The sequence below is a fragment of the Pecten maximus genome, chromosome 17 (assembly GCF_902652985.1).
Source record: "Pecten maximus chromosome 17, xPecMax1.1, whole genome shotgun sequence".
NCBI classification, from domain to species: Eukaryota; Metazoa; Mollusca; class Bivalvia; order Pectinida; family Pectinidae; genus Pecten; species Pecten maximus.
The window spans coordinates 9,898,720-9,921,320 of record NC_047031.1 but is presented as its reverse complement, the minus strand read 5'-3'; the positions used below and the strand labels follow the sequence as shown (position 1 = coordinate 9,921,320).

Genomic DNA, 22,601 nt, shown 5'->3' with positions numbered 1-22,601 from the left:
ACAGTCAGAGTGAGCAAGCTTGTACAGACAGAGTGAGCAAGCTTGTACAGACAGAGTGAGCGAGCTTGTACAGACAGAGTGAGCAAGCTCGCACAGACAGAGTGAGCGAGCTTGTACAGTCAGAGTGAGCAAGCTTGTACAGACAGAGTGAGAGAGCTCGTACAGACAGAGTGAGAGAGCTCGTACAGACAGAGTGAGCAAGCTTGTACAGACAGAGTGAGCAAGCTTGTACAGACAGAGTGAGCAAAAACAATTTATTATCTCTAAGATTTTTTTTTTATTTGCCTGGATGTCAAACACAATCTGTTCAAGAATTGAGGTAAAATATAACTTGATAAGACCAAAGTGATGTAGATAGCTAACAGTAAACAAATGCTATTTATTTCCGGTCAAAGCTAGAAAATAATATTATCTCGTTATACAAGGGCAATACACTGGTATTTTGGAGGAAGGCTTCCCAAAGTTAGACACTGATTTTAGGTATAAATTATCAAGTGAATCAATCTTACATATATAGTTTATCATATTTCATAATTTTCTTCAAATCCAATTAGTCCTTTAGAAAGTTTTCTGTTTCAACTGCATTGTTTTAAAAAAAGGAAGAATAAAAATGTACATTTCTAAGGCTTGAAATTCTGCAACTTTCTACATGGGAATTCTGAAATATTAGCAAGAATGAACAGATATATATGCAGAAATGCTGATAATTCAAAGAGACACTCGAGCACAATGTCCATGGGAGGCTGGTAGTGCTCACTAAGAGACACGTTACCACGTACCAGACCTAGGCAGTGATCCTGTCCCATGTAGTATCCAAATCTTTATCAGTATGGCAGCATATCCATGTCCACTTTGAAAACTGAAAGTTGGGAAATAATGACCCATAACCACCCCCAAGCTCTAATGGACAATGCCATATCAAAGCATAGAAGGGTCCATTTTAAGTAGGAGGGGTTTTTGAACACCTGACATAGATACCAAGTCTTCAAAAACCATGACAGAAATATTGCCTGAGTGTGATTATCCTGTCAGTCTTCCATTGTAAGGATTACAGAAACATCCCTCCCATGTTCATTCCATCACCCTGAGGAGCTTGAAAGTGTCTTGGAGAATTTTTCAGCAATTTAAAAGGCCTAAGTGGCCTGTATATTAACCAGATTCTTGCCTCACACACAGGGTTTCTTGTGAGTTATATACAGACAATAGATGAGGTCAATACATTGTTGTATAGACCTGAAAATTTGTATTAAACCAAAGACAAGGTTAATAAGTAATGTAATTTACTCATACAGTATTACTCTTCTTAATTCTCTTTATGACATGAAACATTCGAGGTACTGTGGTATCATCAACATTTCCATTCCTTTATTTTGTTTTATGTCCTTTTAACAGCCACACGTTTTGGAGTTGGAGGAAAGCCGGAGTACCCAGAGAAAAACCACCGGCCTAGGGTCAGTACCTGGCAACTGCCCCATGTGGGTTTCGAACTCGCAACCCAGAGGTGGAGGGCTAATGATAAAGTGTCAGGACACCTTAACCACTCAGCCACCGCGGCCCTCCTTTACATTCCAGATGTAATACAATTCCTGTATATATGAAAATATCCACTGGACACTTTGTCACTTAATCCGTTTTGTACCCTAATCTATCACATATCATTTCTAGGCCTGTTACCAGAAATAGTAAGATCCTACTGTGTTTACCTGTGTTGATTTTTACATGTAACACACACACAATGTCAGATCCCCAAAGGTGTTTTTGCAGTTTTCCCAATGTCTAGCTATCAATTACACTTAACATACAAAAACTCTGTACCACATTGACACTTCTGTGACAGTAAGCTTGTGCTGTATGGCCCAACGAGTCACATTGAGACTTCGACCAAAGAGTCACACTAAAACTTCTGTGAAAGAATGCCTGTGCCGTATGGCCTAAAGAGTCATATTCCAATTACAGCAGCAAAATAAACTTCAAGAACCCTAAAGGAACACCGGTCCATCCTAGGTTTACTGTACAGTAAGGAGATGCACATCTGGGTAGACTATCACTGTTTATGAGAAAAGCATCACCTCAAAAACTCATAAACTAAGAGAAAAACCTTTAACAACCAAATAGCATAAATCTTTATCAAGACTGATCATCTCAAATTTCTGGATATCTTTCTACGTCTTCTTTAAATACATTGTAAAAAAAAATAGCTTGAATTTCAAATAAATTTATCTTTTTTAAAGTATGAGTTTTGTAAAAGTACAAATACAAGAATGTTATTGGGAATCTATAGAAACCTTCAGCTCAGAATGTTAACAAAACCTGGCAGTAATTAATGGCAAATTAAACATCTCCAGAAATCTGCTTTCAAATCAGTCATACAACTGATAATGTCTACAGTCAACGGAGCAAAACAAACATGCTTTACCATCAATCACTGGACGCTTTCTACACTTCATTGACTCGGAATGGATATTAACATTTTTACACATCACATGTCAAACTATCGACCTTGCCTGGCTGTAAACGAAAAACAAGTAAAGACAAATTTATCTTTTCACATTTTTCTCCCTTACAGAAAAGTATAAATCTGTGTTCGTTACCCAACAGGTAGGAGGTATTTCAAATTTCAGTTTACCTGTAAACAATACAGCTGACCTAGTTTTTCTATCTACTGCACAAGATTGTACAAACGGCAAAAAAATGATATAGAGACGTTAAAATAGAGTTTACAGTATCATATTATAGATATTTACGAAGAAAAGTTTTTCTTTCAAAAGAAAATATTCACTAACCTGTCAACATGGGATTTTCAAAGTCCTTTACAATATGACAAGAGCATATCCAAGTTGCAATTTCAAAGAAGACTGCCAACCAACATGGGACAGTATTGTATATGGGGAGGCTCAGGCAGTACTCTAACTATTGGCGTTCAACAGGCCATGACCGACACTTCATTTCCAATTTAACTCTATTCAGATCGGTCGCAAGTCCTTGTCAGAGAGAAGCTTTGAAAGTGCTATATCCCGTAACATAACATTCCAGCATTGTTTTGTCTGGCGGAGAAACCCCGACAAACCAACATAACGTGGTATTTAATCAACAACTCGCTTGCTATTTCTCACACAGGTTATGTCACAAATCTGTTTTCATTACAAGGAATGGCTTGCTGACATTTAAATTTTATTGGTAATGTATACATATTTATATTCAACACAACTGGCTGCAAAAAAGTCCAATATGTTTAAACCATTAAGCATTGGTTTTACAGGACCATTGGTATGTTGAACTTTGACCCCACATGCATATTTGTTGAAAATTCACCCTTACCTATAAGTATGGTAATATACACTTAAATAAGTGAAGTAGATAATAAGATCATGCAGAAGTAAATGTTTATCATATTAATTTCATGCAGATTAAACTAGCATGAAACAGCAATAGGTTTTAGTGGTGTTTTAAATTGACCTTGAATGGTTATAATTAAAGGTCAAGCCAAATTTTTACATGAAAATGTTATACATATTGATAAGTTCTGTCATAAAGCTGCAGCAGCAAACGTATTAAAGTGTAATCCCATAATATTAAATTCAAACAATATCTTATAAATGTTAAATTAAAATGTTATCACCCAAAACCAATCTCATTTTGTAACAACAGCATTCATGGTAAGGGACAAAAATGTCAATATTCAGGAAAACTTTTGTTGAAATATACATAAAAATAAATTCCAAAGGGAGAAAATTGTACTTGTATTGATACATACAATAGATTGCAACTATCATTTATTTTTAGTTGAGAAGGGAGGTAACTCCATCACATAACTTTGAAATTAAGGATTGATATTGTAAATAACAATTCCATCAATATATTACATATTGAACACAATACAAAAATAACACTGGGATAGAAATACAAAACATGAAAATGAAAAGGGAAACAAAAACAACAAATGAAAAATTCCAAAACCAAAAATATCCCTCACAATACAATCCCAAATTCACAACTTATCACTTAAATATAATGAATTTTGTCAAGAACCGTTAACACATTTTTCTCATTAAAAATGTTTTTATTAGACCAAATCTGTTCAAATTAGTAGTTTTGAACAATTTGACATAAGAAATACCAATTACGAATTAAAAACTTATCAATCAAAAGAAAGTACACTGAGAATTGATAATTGATAAAAGCCATAGTATAGTAGATTGGTAATCAAAATGGTAGATATATGGAAGTCTGAAGGGGAGGTTCGTGAATTTGTGAAGTTATATCAAAACAGCATCTGTGATTGGTTAGATTAAATATAAACAGTATGGTTTAAACCAATCAAAATGAAGATAACATGGATTTGTGAATTTGAGGTTGAAATAATGGTTGAACAGAATCACAGTACAATGTATTATGTTTACAGGGAACCATGCATTAGAGCACCATGCTAACTTACCTTGGAATTCATCTTTTTAAATCCAGCCTTCATGTTAAATAAGAAGAGACTCATTTAGAAAATCACATTTCATTGGTTGATATTAAAGTACAGCAAACTTCATTGGTTGATTTTAAAGTACAGCAAACTTCATTGGTTGATTTTAAAGTACAGCAAATTTCATTGGTTGATATTATAGTACAGCAAACTTCATTGGTTGATTTTAAAGTACAGCAAATTTCATTGGTTGATATTATAGTACAGCAAATTTCATTGGTTGATATTATAGTACAGCAAATTTCATTGGTTGATATTGAAGAACAGTATATTTCCAAAGTCAGCAGTCCAAAGTGTAGTACATTTCATTTGATGAACTTAGAATGAGATCAGTCAGTACAATGTTTCATTTGTCAATGCTGAAATTTCACATGGACTGCTGACATAATGAGAAATCTACATCACCACAAATTTTCAAAATCAACACCTCCAATCTTTTATTCAGCACATCAGTTTCCTTACAATTCCACATTGAAACAGATGATGATGTTGGACATCCAGAATCACAGATCACACTCTATCCGTACTAACAGTTGTCCTCAGTATAATCCACGCAAACAACAATTACTTACGGCAAATTATCACGCAACAACGTTTCATCTCAAAAATATCTGAATGGTTGAAGTGGTAAAAATGAGAAAATAATTATCCAGACTCTTTACAAAGAGATCTTTCCTCGATGCGAAGTGTAGCCTTAAAAAATTCATTGAAAACCAACTGTTCAAAATAACTTTAAAATATCACCTAATTACATTCACTCAACCTTGTAGAGATCAAATCTTCAATATAGAAGTGAAATGACTCTCTCGAACAATTTGCTCTAAGGAATATATAGTGCCAGAAATATTCTCACATGAGTGAGAAAATGATTCAGCTTTGTATATGTCATGTCACAGAAGAACGTTCATTCATTAAGTACATTTCATTGTACATGTGTATGTATATGAAACGTAAAATAAAGCACTTGATGCCGTCAATGTTCCGCCAATGAATACATGTCCAGTTAAATCAGTCTCTCTCTCTCTCTTGTATGAGTATCATTATACCAACAGACTTCTAAACCCTTAAACTAACAACCCGTATACATTCCTATCTGGTGCCAGAGATTCGTTTCAAAACGACCTTTTTCATATTTTAAAAGTTATGTCCACCCTGATAGCTATAATAAGTCTTTCCAAGTTGTTTGAAGTTGGAACATTCCACTTTCAGTAAGGGGGTGTAAAAAAAAAAGTAAACAATCTGTAATGTAAATTGTTTACAAAAATATATAGCACATTTTGACATTAAATACCTTGTAATTCAGCGAAATGATCCCAAATTCAGATTATCATTATTATATAAGAAATAATTTAATTCCAAATTTCCAGTAGAACTGTCCTCATGTTCATACGTCTCTGTAAAACATCATCCCATAAATTATATAGTCAAATCTCAATGAAGACCAATCACTAATAATGAAAAACAAGAGGCATAGAGTACCTGTGTCACTTTAAACCTTTTATCAAAACTAGAATTAGAAATGCTTCTTTAGAATAGACTTTAGAAAAGCCATATAAGGACATTCAGAACAAGAGGCCCATGGGCCTTAACGGTCACCTGAGATTTGAAATATTTCAGTTTATTTAATTGACCCTTTTTGCTTTTGCCCCCCCCCCCCCCCCCCCCCCCCCCCTCCTATCAGCCCCTAGGGTCAGTCAGGGCCAACATATGCATATTATCAAACTTTCATTCCATGCTGAAAATGTTAACCAGAATGAATTCCAATAGAAATCAAAACAAATCAGTCAAAAATGTGATTTCCATATATAAACTATAGTAAAATTTACCCCCTCCCCAGGGGCAAACTTGTGACCCCCGGGTCATGAAATTTAAAATTTCAATAAAGCACCATAAGACCCTTCAAACTATAAAGAGTATTTGATTCCACCTTATTTCAGTCTTGAGAAGAAGATTTTTGAAGTTTCAGTCAATTTGACCCGTTTTAGCCCCCGTCCATCAGCCCCTGGGGGTCAGTCAGGGCCAACATGTGCATGCCATCAAACTGTCATCCCATGCTGACAATGTTTACAAAATTAGAATGAATTCCAATAGAAATAAAACAAATAAAAGTCAAAAATGTTATTTCCCTATATAAACTATAGTAAAGTTTAGCCCCGCCCCAGGGGCAAACTTGAGACCCCAGGGTCATGAAATTCACAATTTTGGTAAAGAACCTTCAAACCGAGCCATCTATGAAGTGTATTTGATTCTATGATATCTGAGAGTAGAGAAGAAGATTTGTGAAATTTCAGTCAATTTGGCCCTTTTTAGCCCCGCCCATCAGCCCCTGGGGGTCAGTCAGGGCCAACATGTGCATGCCATCAAACTGTCATCCCATGCTGACAATGTTTACAAAAATTAGAATGAATTCCAATAGAAATAAAATAAATTAAAGTCAAAAATGTGATTTCCCTATATAAACTATAGTAAAGTTTAGCCCCTCCCCAGGGGCAAATGTGAAACCCCTGGGTCATGAAATTTACAATTTTGGTAAAGCACCTTAAGACCCTTCCATCTATGAAGAGTGTTTGATTCCAGCATATCTAAGAGTAGAGAAGAAGATTTTTGAAATTTCAGTCAATTTGGCCCTTTTTAGCCCCGCCCATCAGCCCCTGGGGGTCAGTCATGGCCAACATGTGCATGCCATCAAAGTGTCATCCCATGCTGACAATGTTTACAAAATTAGAATGAATTCCAATAGAAATAAAATAAATTAAAGTCAAAAATGTGATTTCCCTACATAAACTATAGTAAAGTATAGCCCCTCCCCAGAGGCAAACGTGAAACCCCTGGGTCATGAAATTTACAATTTTGGTAAAGCACCTTAAGGCCCTTCCATCTATGAAGAGTGTTTGATTCCAGCATATCTGAGAGTAGAGAAGAAGATTTTTGAAGTTTTAGTCAATTTGACCCTTTTTGGCCCCACCCCTCAGGCCCCTGGGGGGTGGGGACCATATAATTTACAATTTTGGTTGAACTTTAGCCATAGAAGCTTCCTGCTAAATTTCATAGAATTTGGTTTGTGGGTTTTGGAGAAGAAGTCGAAAATGTAAATTGTTTACGGACGCACGACGGACGACGGACGACGCACGACGGACGACGGACGACGCACGACGCACGACGCACGACGACGGACAAAAGGGGATTAGAATAGGTCACTTGAGACTTTGTCTCAGGTGACCTAAAAATGGATCAAAAGGATTCAATTATATTGAAAAAAAATACCAAACTCATCTACAGAACTTATTGTCAGAAAACCATCCAGTAATTTATCTTATCTACAGAACTTATTGTCAGAAAACCATCCAGTAATTTATCTTATCTACAGAACTTATTGTCAGAAAACCATCCAGTAATTTATCTTAAGTCATCAGACATAGACTGTTTCCTTAAGTCTTAAGTACTTAAAAAAGAGGTCCAATGGACCTGTATTGCTCACCTTAGGCCCAGGCGAGCTAAAACGGTAATGATACAAACTGACGCCGACAATATTTGAGGTTTGTTTTCTGACGATGACAATATTTGAGGTTTGTTTTCTGACGATGACAATATTTGAGGTTTGTTTTCTGACGATGACAATATCTGAGGTTTGTTTTCTGACGATGACAATATCTGAGGTTTGTTTTCTGACGATGACAATATTTGAGGTTTGTTTTCTGACAGTGACAATATCTGAGGTTTGTTTTCTGACGATGACAATATTTGAGGTTTGTTTTCTGACAGTGACAATATTTGAGGTTTGTTTTCTGACGATGACAATATTTGAGGTTTGTTTTCCTATCAGGATTAACTATATAATCTCGTGAATTAATTCCAACAGGTACAATAGGATGTAACTTTGACACATAGGAACACAAGTCATTAAGGGGCAGACCATACTTGATTATAATCCCAGTAATCTCTAGCTCCAGTCATGTACGACCGTTCTACTTTCCACCATGTCACATGTTACCTGTGATAGAGATATCAAAGAGATGGGAGATGTTGGTTGATACACCACCTCCGTAAACATCAGAATCGACATACTGACAGACACGATTTGTCTGTATACAGTATCATAACAGTAAATTCCTGGTTCAATAATCATATAAAAATCTCAACTGAAGTAAGATTCGAGATAGCAATACTTGAAAGAGGTATATGTATAGCATATCAATAAAAACAACTTTTTAGAAGTCATCGGCGACTTATGTCATCAAAAGTGAATGTACTGGGTCACCTGCGAGAATTGTGCATTTCCTCGCAGATTTGTGGTTTCCCAGCATTTTCAAAGTAACACTCACATGAGTTTGTGGTTGTCTTTGGGGTTAAGACTTTGTAAAGGAGTGAGTGTAACAAGTTAAAGAGTCACCTTACTAGTGGGAAATGATATCAAGTACAGATTAATTCTATGTTGATACCTGATAGGAATTGCCATGAAAATCACGGCTGAAGGTTTCGCTGCTAGCTTCATACCTTCTATAAGTCAACAAAATCTGAAATAATTTCTGATTGATTGGGAAAATTGTACACAGGTAAAGCAGACAATTAAATCTAAACACTTTTGGTTTATTTTGTTAAACGTCCTATTAACAGCCAGGGTCATTTAAGGACATGCCAGGTTTTGGAGGTGGAGGAAAGCCGGAGTACCCGGACAAAAACCATCGTCCTATGGTCAATACCTGGCAACTGTCCCACGTGGGTTTCAAACTTGAGATCCAGAAGTTGAGGGCTAGTGATAAAGTGTCAGGGACACCTTAACCACTCGGCCACCGCAGCCCCAATCTAAACACAACTAAACTCTACTCTGACTTACCTCATCCAGTTCAGTGTCACTTTCCATTTCCTTTATCTTTTCTTTTGCCCGCCGACTTGGTGACTTTGCCCGTCTCTCTGCTGCAGGACTGTTTGGGTCGTTTTTACTGAAAAAAAGGAAGTGCTTTGTGAACATGATGCCACTTTTTCAAAACTATTTGAATTATTTATTGGTCCTGTCACTTTATTCTGCTGTAAATGAATTTCTGTTGTATAATACAATGTAAAATATTAAATATATCTCACATCATTTCCATGTGATGCCCTTTAGTTCCTTACATAAAGTTACAGTGATGTCACTTCCTGTTGTAAAGCTAAAGTGATGTCACTTCCTGTTGTAAAGATAAAGTAATGTCACTTCCTGTTGTAAAGATAAAGTAATGTCACTTCCTGTTGTAAAGCTAAAGTGATGTCACTTCCTGTTGTAAAGATAAAGTAATGTCACTTCCAGTTGTAAAGATAAAGTAATGACACTTCCTGTTGTAAAGATAAAGTAATGTCACTTCCTGTTGTAACATTGAAGTAATGTCACTTCCTGTTGTAAAGATAAAGTAATGTCACTTCCTGTTGTAAAATTATTAAAGTTATGTGTAGTGACGTCATTTCCTGTTCATGTGTAGTGATATCACTTCCTGTTCATGTGTAGTGATGTCACTTCCTGTTCATGTGTAGTGATGTCACTTCCTGTTCATGAATGGCAATACAAGTGAAATCCACCAATCCACAAAATTTAGTCATCAATCAAATTTGACACTCTTAGGGATTGGGAATCAACTGTATGGTCAATATTTCAGCAGTTAATGATGGTATCATTTCTGTGATATCTAGATGGGTTAAAGTATCACCATTTCTTTCTGATTACTGTACATCTCCTATAACCTTTAACTATTACAGCAACACAATACCAGGAACAACAGTGGAATTATAAACTTCTACTTGTCAACATCAATCCATTTATAAACAAGAGACCCAATAAAAACCTGTAAAATCCAGTACAACTAACACACAATGGATGTGATGAAAGCCATCTTGTCAACACTCATCCAACACAAATACAAAATGTTGTATCTGTCACAATATTAACTCTCAAACATCCAATGGAACATCCTCTAAATCTCCAACAGTCAAACCTGTAAAGGTTTCCTGCAAGGTTTGAAATTCCTGTATATTGTCCCAGGAATTGTCACCATATGGAAGTCGATTCTCAATCTTTCAACTGACACAAAAACACTGCTATAGATGAGTACCTGAGCATGTTTGCACCTGTATCTAATTAACTTATTATCTTGTTTACTTATTAATTACCATGAGTTAAGGACCATAACACAGATTTTTTAATGGGTTCTATAACCGGTGGTGTGGTATTTAATCACAGACAGACGTGGAACATCGTACATCAATAACTCACTACATTTACAGATCAATTTTTTTTCACACTAGGTTCATTATTTAAATCAAAACAAAATCAAGCCTCTTTTATACTTTAAGATATAATACAAATTTAAGACTCTAGATATATTCCCTGCCAAATTTTTACTTTTATCAAAAAAATTTCATGGCAGCTTCCCAATGATAGATAGCTTGATGTATTTGGTATATCGTTTCACATAGACTACTATAGATACTATTTAATATGATGCAACCAACACATATCTAGAAACACAAGATTTTAAACTCTTATATGAGATCTATGCTTTCCTGAAAATCAGGGTTGATTTATACATAAAAAAGATTTATACATTAGTAATAGATTAAAACTGATCATGAGAAATGTTTAACTTTATTTTCAGATATTCACATTTTTTAAAATTAACAGCTTATTTAGATGGCAGTAACCTAACGAAGGACAGACACATCAGTTAGGACTCACAACTAAGGACAGACACATCAGTTAGGACCCACAACTAAGGACAGACATATCCTAGGACCCACAACTAAGGACAGACACATCAGTTAGGACTCACAACTAAGGACAGACACATCAGTTAGGACCCACAACTAAGGACAGACACATCCTAGGACCCACAACTAAGGACAGACACATCAGTTAGGACTCAGAACTCAGGACAGACACATCAGTTAGGACCCACAACTAACGACAGACACATCAGTTAGGACCCACAACTAAGGACAGACACATCAGTTAGGACCCACAACTAAGGACAGACACATCAGTTAGGACCCACAACTAAGGACAGACACATCAGTTAGGACACACAACTAAGGACACACACATCAGTTAGCACCCACAACTAAGGACAGACATATCAGTTAGCACCCATAACTAACGACAGACACATCAGTTAGGACCCACAACTAAGGACAGACACATCCTAGGACCCACAACTAAGGACAGACACATCAGTTAGGACTCAGAACTAAGGACAGACACATCAGTTAGGACCCACAACTAACGACAGACACATCCTAGGACCCACAACTAAGGACAGACACATCAGTTAGCACCCACAACTAACGACAGACACATCCTAGGACCCACAACTAAGGACAGACACATCAGTTAGGACCCACAACTAAGGACAGACACATCCTAGGACCCACAACTAAGGACAGACATATCAGTTAGCACCCATAACTAACGACAGACACATCAGTTAGGACCCACAACTAAGGACAGACACATCCTAGGACCCACAACTAAGGACAGACACATCAGTTAGGACTCAGAACTAAGGACAGACACATCAGTTAGGACCCACAACTAAGGACAGACACATCCTAGGACCCACAACTAAGGACAGACACATCAGTTAGCACCCACAACTAAGGACAGACACATCCTAGGACCCACAACTAAGGACAGACACATCAGTTAGCACCCACAACTAAGGACAGACACATCCTAGGACCCACAACTAAGGACAGACACATCAGTTAGCACCCACAACTAAGGACAGACACATCCTAGGACCCACAACTAAGGACAGACACATCCTAGGACCCACAACTAAGGACAGACACATCAGTTAGCACCCACAACTAAGGACAGACACATCCTCGTACCCACAACTAAGGACAGACACATCAGTTAGGACTCACAACTAAGGACAGACACATCAGTTAGCACCCACAACTAAGGACAGACACATCAGTTAGGACCCATAACTAAGGACAGACACATCCTCGTACCCACAACTAAGGACAGACACATCAGTTAGCACCCACAACTAAGGACAGACACATCCTAGGACCCACAACTAAGGACAGACACATCATAGGACCCACAACTAAGGACAGACACATCAGTTAGCACCCACAACTAAGGACAGACACATCCTAGGACCCACAACTAAGGACAGACACATCAGTTAGGACCCACAACTAAGGACAGACACATCAGTTAGGACCCACAACTAAGGACAGACATATCAGTTAGGACCCACAACTAACGACAGACACATCCTAGGACCCACAACTAAGGACAGACACATCCTAGGACCCACAACTAAGGACAGACACATCAGTTAGGACTCAGAACTAAGGACAGACACATCAGTTAGGACCCACAACTAACGACAGACACATCCTAGGACCCACAACTAAGGACAGACACATCAGTTAGCACCCACAACTAACGACAGACACATCCTAGGACCCACAACTAAGGACAGACACATCAGTTAGGACCCACAACTAAGGACAGACACATCCTAGGACCCACAACTAAGGACAGACATATCAGTTAGCACCCATAACTAACGACAGACACATCAGTTAGGACCCACAACTAAGGACAGACACATCCTAGGACCCACAACTAAGGACAGACACATCAGTTAGGACTCAGAACTAAGGACAGACACATCAGTTAGGACCCACAACTAAGGACAGACACATCCTAGGACCCACAACTAAGGACAGACACATCAGTTAGCACCCACAACTAAGGACAGACACATCCTAGGACCCACAACTAAGGACAGACACATCAGTTAGCACCCACAACTAAGGACAGACACATCCTAGGACCCACAACTAAGGACAGACACATCAGTTAGCACCCACAACTAAGGACAGACACATCCTCGTACCCACAACTAAGGACAGACACATCCTAGGACCCACAACTAAGGACAGACACATCAGTTAGCACCCACAACTAAGGACAGACACATCCTCGTACCCACAACTAAGGACAGACACATCAGTTAGGACTCACAACTAAGGACAGACACATCAGTTAGCACCCACAACTAAGGACAGACACATCAGTTAGGACCCATAACTAAGGACAGACACATCCTCGTACCCACAACTAAGGACAGACACATCAGTTAGCACCCACAACTAAGGACAGACACATCCTAGGACCCACAACTAAGGACAGACACATCATAGGACCCACAACTAAGGACAGACACATCAGTTAGCACCCACAACTAAGGACAGACACATCCTAGGACCCACAACTAAGGACAGACACATCAGTTAGGACCCACAACTAAGGACAGACACATCAGTTAGGACCCACAACTAAGGACAGACACATCCTAGCACCAACAACTAAGGACAGACACATCAGTTAGGACCCACAACTAAGGTCAGACACATCAGTTAGGACTCAGAACTAAGGACAGACACATCCTAGGACCCAGAACATTGAACTTACATATCCCTGACTTCAGAAGATATTAGCAATATGATATCTGTTCCTCCTTATAGCCATATCTCACTGAACTAAGTGCTGTTAATGATAACTCTAGCCTATTAATTATTTAGTGGCTATTTCAGGTAATCAATTAACCCTAGGGTTAGGTTCCTGCTCTGGAGCTGATTTATCGACCAAACCGGAAAAACATGGTGGCCCGATATTAATACCATTAGCACACCTATTGCTAGCTTCACACCTTAACTATTGTGATTTTCACACCTTAACTATTGTGATTTTCACACCTTAACTATTGTGATTTTCACACCTGCTGTTGGCTTCACACCTTAACTATTGTGATTTTCACACCTTAACTATTGTGATTTTCACACCTTAACTATTGTGATTTTCACACCTTAACTATTGTGATTTTCACACCTTAACTATTGTGATTTTCACACCTGCTGTTGGCTTCACACCTTAACTATTGTGATTTTCACACCTTTAACTATTGTGATTTTCACACCTTAACTATTGTGATTTTCACACCTTAACTATTGTGATTTTCACACCTTAACTATTGTGATTTTCACACCATAACTATTGCGATTTTCACACCTGTTGTTAGATCCACACTTTAACTATTGTGATTTTCACACCTTAACTATTGTGATTTTCACACCTTTTGTTAGCTTCACACTTTAACTATTGTGATTTTCATACCTTAACTATTGTGATTTTCACACCTGTTGTTGGCTTCACACCTTAACTATATAATATACATACTAGTTAGTATTTTTGGCTGGTTTTCCTGTCAGGTTTTCTATATAATATACCGGTACATACTAGTTAGTATTTTTGGCTGGTTTTCTATATAATATACATACTAATTAGTATTTTTGTCTGGTTTTCCTGTCAGGTTTTCTATATAATATACATACTAGTTAGTATTTTTGGCTGGTTTTCTCACCAGGTTTTCTATATAATATACATACTAGTTAGTATTTTTGGCTGGTTTTCCCATCAGGTTTTCTATATAATATACATACTAATTAGTATTTTTGTCTGGTTTTCCCGTCAGGTTTTCTATATAATATACATACTAGTTAGTATTATTGGCTGGTTTTCCCATCAGGTTTTCTATATAATATACATACTAATTAGTATTTTTGTCTGGTTTTCCTGTCAGGTTTTCTATATAATATACATACTAGTTAGTATTTTTGTCTGGTTTTCCCGTCAGGTTTTCTATATAATATACATACTAGTTAGTATTTTTGGCTGGTTTTCCTGTCAGGTTTTCTATATAATATACATACTAATTAGTATGTTTGTCTGTTTTTCCCGTCGGGTTTTCTATATAATATACATACTAGTTAGTATTTTTGGCTGGTTTTCTCACCAGGTTTTCTATATAATATACATACTAGTTAGTATTTTTGGCTGGTTTTCCCATCAGGTTTTCTATATAATATACATACTAGTTAGTATTTTTGGCTGGTTTTCCCGTCAGGTTTTCTATACTGTGTAAGGCACTATCTCGTTCGGTCCTGAGTTGTTGTAATTCCCTGAGAGCTTGATCACGTTCCTCGACCGCCTTGGCGTTTTCCCGAAGTACTGCGTCACGTTCCTTTAGAGCTAGCTCAAAACCAAGCTGCAGAGCTTGGGTGGGTGTCTTCTCGTCAGCAATCGCCTCTGTAACAAACAAATAATGACACATTATATACGATCGTCTCTGTAACAAACGTTTTTTTCTCAAGATTAATTTTTGCATCGATTTGTAACATACATTTCATTCATGAATCTAAGTCTTCAAGTATTGTTTTGTTTTTGTTTTTGAGGAGGTTTTGGGGGTCATAGGAGGACAGGTCTTTGATACCAAGAAAGGAAAAGGCTGAAAGACACAGCACACAGAAAGGAAAAGTCTGAAAGACACAGCACACAGAAAGGAAAAGACGGAAAGAAAAAAAACACGGAAAGGAAAAGACGGAAAGACAGAGCACACAGGAAGGAAAAGACAGAAAGACAAAAAACACGGAAAGGAAAAGACGGAAAGACAGAGCAAACAGGAAGGAAAAGACAGATAGAAAGACAGAGAACATAGAAAGGAAAAGACAGAAAGACACAGTACATGGGAAGGAAAAGACAGAAAGACAGAGTACACAGGAGGGAAAAGATACAAACCCTAAGTGTTGTAATGGGGGCAGCTGACGAGTTTTCATTCCTCAATGTCCCCTTAACAGACGACATGGAAGGAAATTCCCAATATATATTATACAGACTCTCCCAGGTACCCTGGGCTCAATACAGGGTAACTACAGTAGATATCCACCCAAGTTAACATTGAACTTGGCCCCCTGGGATTATTACATGATAACTATAAGATACCAATGTATCTCCCAGGATTTCCTACATGTGTTTAACAGACATAGTTTATACAGACAGGTGCACCATGCAATGCTGAAACAGCAAAACACCATAAACATGTGTCTCACATGCAAGCTCTTGTCATAATACCTCACACTCAAATACAGGCTAGGTCTGATAATTTCACTGACAGCATCTAAAACTATCAACTATTTCTGATAATTTCACTGACAGCATCTAAAACTATTGACTATTTCTGATAATTCTATTAACAGTACATAAGACTATCGACTATTTCTGATAATTTTATTGACAGTATCAAAAAATATCAACTATTGTTGATAATTTTATTGACAGCACCTAAATCTATCGACTATTTCTGATTTGTATTTTGTGATTTCATGTTGAACTTTGCTATTTGGTATCATCCATCACCACATCTTTTATTTATGTGTATCATGTGTCAATCAATTCTCAATCGTGGTGTGGTTTTCTGTTTGTAAATTTTTCTGAACAAAATTTTTGCTGATTTCCATCGATAGTATTGCAATATGACCACTTCCAGTTTAAGACTGTTACAAAATCTCCCGAGACAAATTTTAAAACCATTCATGCATGGATGGTAATGACAATTTAAATATTTCCAAATTAAGTTTCTTACAGACAGATCATGAATGATTTTTAAGTTCCTTTCACGGTATTCAGTTCAATTCCAACCTTTGCTTTACATGTTCAACTGGGTGAATCAGTTCAATTCCAACATTTGCTTCACACGTTCAACTGGGTGAATCTAACATTTCAAATCAAATTGTCATGGAAACCTTTTAATTGATAGAGACTTTTGAGCCTTAAAGGTTGTTGGTGAGGTCATATTACCATACCGGGGTAATTGTTCTGCAGTATGATAGGGATATACAGGTCATCACCACTCAAGGGTGGCTGAAATTGTCCAGCCAGAGTGACCAGTCCACAATGTTACTACAGCAGGTGACCGTAAGGTCATTTAATTAATTAAGAATCAAAATTAAAACACATTTCTAATTTCAACACCAGACCTACTACATACTGCAAATCAGGATTTTCTTGTGTAGTCTTGTTTTGGGGGGTTATCATAATAACTGAAATTTTGTTTCATAGGCTACGATGATATCACTACGATGATATCACTAACATTATTGTAATATCTCACCGGTAACACTTTTCTCACTGAATAAATTGCATGATGGGTATTCAGGCCCTGAGAAAATCTGTACGTGCTCTTTCCTGGCCTGAATTAATTTACGATTATTGACGGTGCAATTTGACATTATTTTTAATTAATGCATCGTCAGGGCTTAAAGGGTTCACTCACATTATTAATGTGATAATCCGTCTAAGGACTACTACTGACGTGTCGACTGGTTTACACTCCTGTTATAACATTATGTATGTATCTTTTTCATATTCAATATAATTAATTTATCCATATATTTACTTCAATAAATCCATGATTTGACAGGAAAGAAATATTGTACCACTTTTGTTAGGATGGCTAGTTACTGGCTAAAGGATATAGAGTAAGATGGCTGACATGGGATACATTGACCAGATGGAAACCTGAGGAGACAACCAAACATAAACCTGACATTCTGGTCATTCCTGCATTCCATCATCAAGGGAACCAAATTTGTTCAAAAAGAGTAAGGAATGACCTCTGGTTGTGATATGTACCAGTAACAACCAAGGTATTGACACTGAAATATAATTTTCAGGTCAGACACTGACATTTCAGTGTTGCTATACAAAATGTACACACAATCATCATTACTTAGTCACATGGTCACTCAAGGCAGGTTTACTTTATATACCATGTGGTTCATATTTTACCTGTGGTCTTTCTACACAGGTAGTTTATATTTTATCTATACGTTATGTGGTACACATTTTTACCTGTGGTCTTTCTACACAGGTAGTTCATAGTTTATCTATACGTCATGTGGTACACATTTTTACCTGTGGTCTTTCTACACAGGTAGTTTATCTATACGTCATGTGGTACACATTTTACCTGTGGTCTTTCTACACAGGTAGTTCATATATATGGCACATGGTACATTTTTGAAGTACAAGTGGAACCTAGATGTGAAGTTTGAGAAGCATCCCTTCAGTTCATTTCAAGAAATAGCAATAACAAACTTTAATTATCAAAATCAAAGACAACCACCTGTCAGCCATTTTGTTTTTCTGATCAAAAACCTTAATTAAATTGGCACAACTAGGAACAAAGGGGAACCTATTCATCACGTTTGAGAAACATCTCTCCGATACTATCAAGAAATCACATTTGAGAAATATCCCTCTGGTACCATTCAAGAAATAGAGATTACAAACTTCAACTCTCAAAATCCAAGATGACCGCCTGTTGGCCATTTTTTTCTTATCAAAAAATTTAATTAACTTTGCACAACTAAGGACCAAGGGGAACCTACAGATGAAGTTTGAAGAATATCCCTCCAGTCCTGTTCAAGAATTAGTGATAACAAACTTCAATTCTCAAAATCCTAGATGGCGGTCTGTCAGTCCATTTTGTTTTTCTGACCAAAAATCTAAATTAAAATGGCACAACTTGGGACCAAAGGGCAATCTTTACATGAAGTTTTTAGAAATACCCCTCCAGTACTTTTCCAAGAAATAGAGATAACAAGAATTGTTTAAAGCCGGATGGACGACAAACAGACGACTGACCAGACGACTGACTGACAACTGACCACAGACACAGGCCGATTTGAATAGTCCATTGTCTTATAATTTTGTACCATTAGACAAAGACTTGTAGCTTCAGAACTCAAACAACATGACCTCAGTCACAGAATAATGACGCTAGCCATATGTCGGCTATCACTGTAAAACAATGCAACTCTTTGACCTGACCATAATTTAGAGTAATTGGTCGGGTGTGGTCTTGTGATAAAGGGGAGATAACCTTATAAAGGGTGATAACTGTGTATATTTAATGCCAATTAATTAGTAAGTTATAGGTGTGTATAGTCCACACTAATCAGCCAGTGTAAACTGCAAGGCAACGTGGAGTTCTATTGGACAGTTTAACAGAAACTAATTTACAAATTCAGATGTAAGAGTGTGATAAAAATTTGCTGACATGTAAGTTATTAGCTTTAGATGTCAGCCTTATGATACATGGCCAAGTTTCTATTCCATTTTACAAATCATAGAATTGATCTTGACCATGGGTTTAAACATTCAAACTCAGTAAATCTTTAAATCCTGGAGCTCACTGCTGGATACATTGGAAAATACTTTTTCTTATTGGTGAGAAAATCCTGTTAGTGAACAGATAGGTATATAAATAATGTATCTTTTGTACTACACAGCTTCCTAGAGTCTAACAAAGCTATTTAATTTGATAAACCCCCAATTACCTCCCTTTGTTGGCACTCCCTTTTGGTCCTGGGTACAACTGGATGACTCAGATTGGCCAGGGCATTAAATTACTGACTGTGGTCGCAGTGTGGGTTTCCATTCCAGGTAGCTGTACATGTTTTATTGTGATGGCTAGAAACACAGGTCAAAGGTCACCCCAGGACCTCTGAGGTCACAAAAGGACGGCTTATATATGTAGAGGCTTAGGAAGGGAATACTTATCCTAAATACATTCGGTCACTAAGTATGACTTTACGAGCGTAAAGCACTACTATAATCCCACACAACCCAGACTACCTTTTGTTTTGTATACTTATACCTAGACCAAAGATATACTGCATTTTATATCCAGAAATATATACTTTGACTCCATTGTCATCATTACAATGTATACTGTTTATAAAGTTTTCATCATAACAATGTATACTGTTTATAAAGTTTTCATTATTACAATGTACACTGTTGATTTGGTTTTCATCATTACAATGTATACTGTTTATACAGTTTTCATCATAACAATGTATACTGTTGATATGCTTTTCATCATTACAATGTACACTGTTGATATATATGTTTTTCATCATTACAATGTATACTGTTGATATGGTTTTCATCATTACAATGTACACTGTTGATATGGTTTTCATCATTACTGTAAATTAAATGTATACTGTTGATATGGTTTTCATCATTACAATGTATACTGTTGATATGGTTTTCATCATTACTGTAAATTAAATGTATACTGTTGATTTGGTTTTCATCATTACAATGTACACTGTTTATAAAGTTTTCATCATAACAATGTACACTGTTGATATGCTTTTCATCATTACAATGTATACTGTTTATATGGTTTTCATTATTACAATGTATACTGTTTAGATGTTTTTCATCATTACAATGTATACTGTTGATATGGTTTTCATCATTACAATGTATACTGTTGATATGCTTTTCATCATTACAATGTATACTGTTGATATGCTTTTCATCATTACAATGTATACTGTTGATATGCTTTTCATCATTACAATGTACACTGTTGATATATATGTTTTTCATCATTACAATGTATACTGTTGATATGGTTTTCATCATTACAATGTACACTGTTGATATGCTTTTCATCATTACAATGTATACTGTTGATATGCTTTTCATCATTACAATGTACACTGTTGATATATATGTTTTTCATCATTACAATGTATACTGTTGATATGGTTTTCATCATTACAATGTACACTGTTGATATGGTTTTCATCATTACTGTAAATTAAATGTATACTGTTGATATGGTTTTCATCATTACAATGTATACTGTTGATATGGTTTTCATCATTACTGTAAATTAAATGTATACTGTTGATATGGTTTTCATCATTACAATGTATACTGTTTATAAAGTTTTCATTATTACAATGTATACTGTTGATACAGTTTTCATCATTACAATGTACACTGTTTATACAGTTTTCATCATTACAATGTACACTGTTTATACAGTTTTCATCATTACAATGTATACTGTTGATACAGTTTTCATCATTACAATGTACACTGTTTATACAGTTTTCATCATTACAATGTATACTGTTGATATGCTTTTCATCATTACAATGTACACTGTTGATATATATGTTTTTCATCATTACAATGTATACTGTTGATATGGTTTTCATCATTACAATGTACACTGTTGATATGGTTTTCATCATTACTGTAAATTAAATGTATACTGTTGATATGCTTTTCATCATTACAATGTATACTGTTTATACAGTTTTCATCATTACAATGTATACTGTTTATAAAGTTTTCATTATTACAATGTATACTGTTGATACAGTTTTCATCATTACAATGTACACTGTTGATACAGTTTTCATCATTACAATGTATACTGTTTATACAGTTTTCATCATTACAATGTATACTGTTTATACAGTTTTCATCATTACAATGTATACTGTTGATACAGTTTTCATCATTACAATGTACACTGTTGATACAGTTTTCATCATTACAATGTACACTGTTGATTTGGTTTTCATCATTACAATGTACACTGTTTATACAGTTTTCATCATTACAATGTACACTGTTGATACAGTTTTCATCATAACAATGTATACTGTTGATATGGTTTTCATCATTACAATGTACACTGTTTATACAGTTTTCATCATTACAATGTACACTGTTTATACAGTTTTCATCATTACAATGTATACTGTTTATAAAGTTTTCATTATTACAATGTATACTGTTGATACAGTTTTCATCATTACAATGTACACTGTTGATACAGTTTTCATCATTACAATGTATACTGTTTATACAGTTTTCATCATTACAATGTACACTGTTTATACAGTTTTCATCATTACAATGTATACTGTTGATACAGTTTTCATCATTACAATGTACACTGTTGATTTGGTTTTCATCATTACAATGTACACTGTTTATACAGTTTTCATCATTACAATGTACACTGTTTATACAGTTTTCATCATTACAATGTATACTGTTTATAAAGTTTTCATTATTACAATGTATACTGTTGATACAGTTTTCATCATTACAATGTACACTGTTGATACAGTTTTCATCATTACAATGTATACTGTTTATACAGTTTTCATCATTACAATGTACACTGTTGATACAGTTTTCATCATTACAATGTATACTGTTTATACAGTTTTCATCATTACAATGTATACTGTTGATACAGTTTTCATCATTACAATGTATACTGTTGATATGGTTTTCATCATTACTGTAAATTAAATGTATACTGTTGATATGCTTTTCATCATTACAATGTACACTGTTTATACAGTTTTCATCATTACAATGTACACTGTTGATACAGTTTTCATCATTACAATG

General features: G+C 35.9%; 1 protein-coding gene across 7 annotated transcripts in view; it reads right to left on the bottom strand.

The window, feature by feature from the left end:
- Positions 1-22,601, bottom strand: part of LOC117315389 (tight junction protein ZO-1-like) — a 125,024-nt gene that overhangs the window by 83,977 nt on the left and 18,446 nt on the right. For 4 of the 7 annotated variants that reach the window (XM_033869541.1, XM_033869544.1, XM_033869542.1 and 1 more), the window contains exons 2-3: positions 15,395-15,608; positions 9,306-9,411 (exon numbers count right to left, since the gene is read on the bottom strand). In XM_033869541.1, coding sequence (XP_033725432.1) covers positions 9,306-9,411; positions 15,395-15,608 — 320 coding nt within the window. Of the gene's footprint in view, positions 1-2,783; positions 2,983-4,435; positions 4,463-9,305; positions 9,412-14,699; positions 14,736-15,394; positions 15,609-22,601 lie in introns of those variants that run through there. The other 3 variants (XM_033869549.1, XM_033869550.1, XM_033869553.1) reach the window with 3 other exon arrangements.